The following is a 6,662-nucleotide window of genomic DNA, read 5'->3' on the forward strand; positions in this document are numbered from 1 at the left end:
GGATATGATCCGTCTTCTAGGCCAAATTTCTTAGTGATCTTATCAATGTAGGTGTCGTGTACTAGGTTGATTGTACGCTCGTGTCGGTTGCGGATAACTCTTATCCCAAGGAACCACTCAATTTCTCCTTGGTCCTGTATTTCGTATTTCTCCATGATCTTGCTCCAAAGCTTGTGAGCTTCTTTTTCGTTGGTCTTGTGGTAGATAAGCAATATATCATCCACATAAAACAGTACTAGAATCTTCCGATCAGCGTCAAAGAACAGGCATGGTTCCTCTTTGCTGGATTCTAGTCCCAAGGATCGCAGTGATCTGGAGAACTCCTCATACCAAAGAAGTGGTGATTCCCTCAGTCCATACAGGGCTCGGTTAAGCCGTACGTACAATCCGGGTTTCTTGAATCCATCTGGCATATCACAAACTACTGGGTGTTCGCTGGTGATCATGGCGTTGAGGAACGCTCCAACAACGTCGTACTGGAGTACCTCTAGGTCGAACTGAGCAGCAATCGCCATTACTGCTCTGAATGATCTTGCTGCTAGAGTAGCAGCGTATGTTGAGTTTAGGGTGTTAATCTCCTGGAGATCACCCCTTACAACAATCCTTGCTTTACATTTCGTGAAGTACCCGTTCTGATCAAACTTGTAGGTCCATACCCACTTGAGGGGCAGTGGCCGATCAGAGGTTTCTGATATAGTTATCTCAGTCCAGGTACCTTTCTTGATCAACTGATCAACCTCCTTCTTCGAAGCATCAATCAACAGGGCTTTGAGCGGATGCTGTAACAGTTGTTTCCAGGTTTTTGGTGGCTCAGGCATATCGTCCCTGTGTATTCCTGATATCTGCTTCTTGTGGTTGACGTGATCACTGAGCATTGCTGACATGACTATAGCGTTCATAGTCTTGTAGCTATCCCGATCGTCCCAGTCTTCTCTAGTTCCTGGGAGGAAAGTGTTTTTAATCGCATTCCATTGATCATTGCCATCTAACAGATCTGCGATCAAACTGTTAACACTTCCTAAAGACCCACCCCCCATTTGATCGTCACGATCTCGTCGTTTCCGCCTGAGTGGTTGGTAGACATTAATAGGCCGATCGACCTCTGGTGCTACTCCTCTCAGTCTGCGGCTTGATCTTGTGGGTGGGGTATTCCTTGCTTCGCCCGGCGTAGCAGAAGCAACACCGCCGGATCGAGAGGCACGGTTGGACAAGCGCTCCAGCATTGATCCCTGGTGGGTTGAGCGCTCCAGCATCAACCCCTGTGATCCTAACCGATCACTGAGACTAGACGAATCAGCTCTAACAGGTGTACGCGATTCCTGTTGACTGTCTGTCTCCATACGATCTGTATGATCGTCCATCTCCTGTACACCTGATCCGGAATCAATCGGCTCAGGTGTTGGTTCAGGAGTAGCTAGTCCAAAATCGTCCGATCGGTCTGTACGGATATCCGGGTACTTGCTGGCCTGGCTTGTACCCCGTACACTGTCTGCTTGCTCACCCTCCTGATCACAGGGCAGGCCAGCCTCTGGATCACTTGGTGTAAGTAGCTCACCCCCAGGCTTTTGCCCGGCGGCCGATTGGCTTTGTTGGACTAGCTCTTGTTGATCCTCTAGTAAGGGTATATCAATATCCTGTCCTGGATCATCTAGTTCTCCATTGTGGAGTACGTCTACAAGCTTGATCGCTTGCTCCTTTGGCATTTCTTCCTCTTTCTTATTTTGATAGAAGCTTGTTTCGTTAAAGGATACGTTCCTAGTGATGATTACCTGATCAACAGAGGGCACCCATATAACGTATATGTTTGATGCTCGATATCCAATCAAGTATCCAATGTGCCCACGCGGATTAACTTTAAATCCTCGTTTATCACGCCCTGCTGCGCGATCCTTGTCTAAGGGATACGCTCTGCAGCCATAAGCGTATATGCCACTCTAATCTGGGCGAAGATCTGCTGTCCTTTGTCTAATCAGAGCTAGTTCGTACCATCTAAAGTACTGATAAAACTAGTGATTAAGGACTTCATTTGGGGATCAGAAACCATGTATTGCTGATGGACTTATACTATGAAGATATGCTGCCGCGTTCATGATCTCAGGCCACAACTTAGCCGGTAGGTTGGCGCTTGATCTTATCTTGATAAATTTCGTGATCAACTCCTAGCCAGCTCTTTCTGCTAATCCATTCGGCTCATGAGTGTATGGTGGTGGCGTGAGTATAGTGATCCCCTTCTCTTCTGCCCATTCTTCGTAGCGTGATCGTCCTCTCCAGGGACGTGTTGCAGTATCGTTATCCTGTTGGATCTCTACGATATGCAGTTAGTACTTTCTCCAAACTCTGGCTTCAAATCCTTCAATCACTCTCATAATCTCATCCAAAGATTTAGTATAGAGATTGTGATTGAAAAGCTTGCCTGAGTATTCCTCTTTGATGATCAATGCCCATTCTTCATGAAGCCTTCCTGAAGGCATATCGAATAAATCCCATGATATCCGATAAAAAGGTTTTGGCGATCTTTCCCTTGGTCTTCTAGAGATCACTTGGCTGGCGTGTGCTGTAGAGCAATCAGGACACTCTATTCGTTTCGTGCCTTTGATCTGAACGTTTTGTGCTGCTTGAGCGAGAGCTTGAAGCGCTCTTGGCCCAAGGTGTCCTGATCGTTTGTGCCAAAGGTCCTCTGAGTCTGCTCTAGATTGGGGAATTGATGATCTTGCCTCAGCTATCACATTTGTAGGATTTTGAGGATAAGATGAAACCTTGTTGTATTCGATGAAGGTAAGGTTATGAGCACAGTGAAGTTTGGCCATGATCACGTTGTCCTCTAGTGATCCATATCGAAGTGTGCTGTCCAATCCTAGGTACCAGAGGCCTGCCTTCTTGAGTTGAGCTTCAGATACGATGTTAAGATGGAAACCATCAACAACCTTAACGTTTCTGAGCAACAGGTCCTCTGATCTAGGTCCTTTGTTCCCGTTGAGTATTCCTTTAAGCAAGCGATCACCTGTTCCAGATACTAGAAGCGATTGAGTACCTGCTTCTACTGTCTCACAAGTAGATGATTCTTTGAACGTTCCAGGTACAAGCATTCTTCGATCATTGACCAAGTGTATTGCTCCGCCACCATCTAGGATCGTGCTCAAGGCCAGTGGATGAGCGGAGTACGTGATACTGTACACACCGCCATCCTGTATCTGGAGTTGAGTAGGGTCGATCACGGCTGCGGAGATTGCTCCGGGGAATTTGGCCGATTTTGGTCCTTCTGCAGATCATCCGGAAGTTCCGGACAATCCGGAGGGTGTCGTCAATCCTGAGACCTTCCATCCTGAGTCACTGATCATGTTGCGTAGGCTTGCCCAAGCATGACTGTTGTATCTTTCCTTAATCTTCTGCTTATTAAAGTTAGATAGTGCAGTCCTTAGAGCCTTTTCTGATGTTGATCCAGTGATTGCTGTGTATAGCCGATTGCAGGCTATAGGGTCCCAGAAGTGTAATCCGTTAGGCTTGCATGGGCACTTCTTCTTCTTCTTATCTGTATTTCTTCTAGATTGGCCTCTGTAAGTTTCCTGCTGATCTGACGATCCGCTGAACGTTGCGTTGACTAGGGCACCTTTCCCTACGTTTGAGGTTATTGCTTGTTCTTGAAGAAGTAGTGTAAAGATACGGGCAAGATCTCCCATCTTAAGATTAGCCCTGCCAAGGGCTGATTCTATAAGAATATGCTGCCTCATTGATCAGGCCCATTCAGGAGCGATCCTATGAGAAACAGCATTCAGGAAATCTGTAAGAGCAAGATCTCCTTCGATATCCAGGATACCAAATGCCTGTGCTTTTCCATAGAGCACCTGCCACTCATTAAACCATTTGTCTGGTGAAACGCGTCCTGATCGGGATTTTTCCAGGTGAGCGCGATATTGCTGCCTTACAAGGTTCTGAGTATTACTACTCATTGGTGCAAGATCGGCCTTCAAGACTCTGATCAGGGCTTGGAGAGTCGATTGCCGAGAGTTGAGCAATTTAATCGAGGCAGGGGCCATGAGATCGGCTGATACCGTTTTGTTGATCCAGTTCCGGATATTGCTTAGCTTGGCGGCATTGCGTGTCCATTTGGATGTGGCCACCTTGTACTTCCGCACTGCCTCAGGGTGATCTTGGACTGCTTGATCGTAGTACTCCTGCGTCATACGTTGGGTTTGATTGCCCAAGTCGTCCAAATCATCAATCTCTGAGGGAGTACCTTCTTGCAGAGGCTTGGGTGGAAGTTCTGGGTATTCTGGTTCCTGCTCATCGATCGGTGGTACAGTTTCAGCCTCTGGATCAATTTGATCCCAGATTGCTGTATCGCGAGCGTGAAGCTCTAGCTGAGCAAACCAATACGGCCAATCCGATCGGTTATTTAGCAGGATTTGGCCAGAAGCCACAGTGGTGTTTTCGTAATCCATTTTTGAGGATTTTGGAGAAAAGATTGTGGAGAAGATGATCTCGGATCAGATGCACTCAGCTTAGAGTACGCAGGGAATATCAACTGTGTAGTCTTCTTACGCCGGGCTCATAACTGTGGAAGCTGAGTGGTCTCTGATCGTTGATCAAGTGTGAAGAAAGTGATCAAGTTCCTTGTTCTATCTACGGTGCTGAATGAGCAGAATATATACACCAATGCTCATCCAGCTATACCCTAATTGGAGCCCTAATCACGGCTCCAAGCTATACCCGATTCCGCTCACCATGGCGTGATAGATCGCCAGTGTCTGATCGGTCCAATATCCAGATGCGGATCACGTGATATGTACCCTCACCTCGATCCTTGCTGCGACAGAAGGAGAGTAAGGAAAGAGTACAGTTGTTTGCTGCTGTTGCAGCACAGGGTGAGCTACTAGGGGTAGACCTTGGTGTAGTACTGTGTGAGTTGGACAAAGGCTTCAAAAGCCTCTAGATCCCTAATTAGCGCAGCAGTATACGCTAGGCCATTGTTCTAGCTAGATAGTAGTATAGGTGATTAAAGTGGCTATTAGCCAAAGGCTCCTAGGGTCTTGCAGCAGAGCGTAAGGTGCTCTAGCATCTTGTTGCGTCTGCATAAACAGGTAAGTATTGTGTTGTTGTGGCTAAACTTTTAGTAGTACTACGCAAAGTTACTGTGCATAGATTAAATTAAGAGCAGTCTAGCTAGGGTAGCTCTTAGTAGGTCTAATTCACGTAGTCTGCTGTAAAGTAAGTAGCCTAGCTCCTATCTTCTATACTATATAGAGAGGCTTCTTCCTTCTTAGACTACCAGGTCTGCTGTGTGTCGTGCAATGTTTTGCGAGCAATAGATTTAATGCCTGCTAGTATAGGAACAGCAGCCTTTCTAGTAGGGAGTGATAGGTAGTAGGCTTTAAGGTTTGCTAGCCTATCAGCCGCTTTGTTTCCTTCAATACCTAGATGTCCAGGGGCCTATTTGACAGAGACGTTGTGTGTCTCTATAGCACTATAGCACTCCAGGAAGGCCTATTGAGAGGTAGGGGATGCGCTGCCCTTTAGGCACCATATAACTAAGGTGCTGTCTATGCACAGCCAGATTCGGCGAGTGTTAAGGGCTAGTTGTCTTATAGTGTGCTAGAGGCCCCTCTATGCTCCTACTGCTTCCGCGTTAAAGACGTGTGAGGTAGGGTGTAGGCTGGCGGAATGGGTATACTCCAACGTCCTTCGTGGGTACCCCCTAAAACTTTGTCAATAATACATGGATTCTAGCAAAATAGGGCTTAAAAGAAAGAGAAAAACTACCTCTATATTTCTGTAGTAGAGGATTTTATTATAACTATTAAACTACACAAGCTAGAGGCTAGAAAAGGTTAAAAAAGGGGGGGTACCTAGCGAGCATACCTATTAATAGGTATACTTTGCTAGGTAGTGTTAATAACTTAGCTAATACTAGGTAGAATAAGCTAATTCTTTTTTTATTAGAAGGCGCAATACTAGGCGCTTCTATCAAATAATAGATTATGTAAGCGTATCTCTGCTAGTTAAGAAGCTATAAGCCAAAACGTAAAAAAGCATACCCTACCCATCCGCCAGCCTATGCTAGCCTATTAGCCGCTTTGTTTCCTTCAATGCCTAGATGTCTAGAGGCCCATTTAACAGAGACGTCGTGTGTCTCTATAGCACCATGGCACTCTAGGAAGGCCTATTAAGAGGTAGGGGATGCGCTGCCCTTTAGGCACTATATAACTGAGGTGCTCTCTATACACAGCTAGATTCAGCGAGTGTTAAGGGCTAGTTGTCTTATAGTGTGCTAGAGGCCCCTCCATGCTCCTACTGCTTCTACGTTAAAGACGTGTAAGGTAGGGTAGAGTAATCTATGTCTAGTCTGTAGTTGTTTTCTACCCTAATACATTGCAAAGCTATAGGAAACCTACTTTGCTCCTTCCTTTGTGTACTGTTTAGAGCTATCTAAGAAGATAGTAACATCTAATAGTAGGAGCTAAGCCTACTATTCTTTAAACACCTTAGCTACTATCTTTTTATCTATTCTAAGTATTAGGTCTGTTTAGCACATTGGGAAAAGTTTTTCTGTTGTCGAAATAAGGAAATCGTGGCATTGTACTGTGGGCAACAGTAGGACTTATAGGCCTACAATAGTTATTTAATGTGCATTTAATGTCTAGCTAATTTTAAGCTAACAGCTCTAA

General features: G+C 45.6%; 2 protein-coding genes across 2 annotated transcripts; both read right to left on the reverse strand.

Moving 5' to 3' along the window:
* Positions 1-3,176: 3,176 nt before the first annotated feature.
* On the reverse strand, positions 3,177-3,834 carry M421DRAFT_387831 (uncharacterized protein). The gene has a single exon (XM_033589934.1). The coding sequence runs from the start codon at positions 3,726-3,728 to the stop codon at positions 3,267-3,269; it is 462 nt and encodes a 153-aa protein (XP_033442460.1). The 5' UTR covers positions 3,729-3,834; the 3' UTR covers positions 3,177-3,266.
* M421DRAFT_10732 (uncharacterized protein) lies at positions 3,732-4,439 on the reverse strand (the record flags this gene model as incomplete). Its single annotated transcript, XM_033587154.1, has 1 exon — positions 3,732-4,439. One exon carries the CDS (start codon positions 4,437-4,439, stop codon positions 3,732-3,734), a length of 708 nt encoding a protein of 235 aa, XP_033442461.1.
* Between the last annotated feature and the right edge of the window lie 2,223 nt (positions 4,440-6,662).

Source organism: Didymella exigua (genome assembly GCF_010094145.1).
Source record: "Didymella exigua CBS 183.55 unplaced genomic scaffold M421scaffold_94, whole genome shotgun sequence".
Lineage (NCBI taxonomy): Eukaryota > Fungi > Ascomycota > Dothideomycetes > Pleosporales > Didymellaceae > Didymella > Didymella exigua.

Bases quoted from the DNA above. Each gene is read 5' to 3' on its own strand.
- M421DRAFT_387831 (XM_033589934.1), bottom strand. From the start codon at position 3,728: ATGAGGCAGCATATTCTTATAGAATCAGCCCTTGGCAGGGCTAATCTT.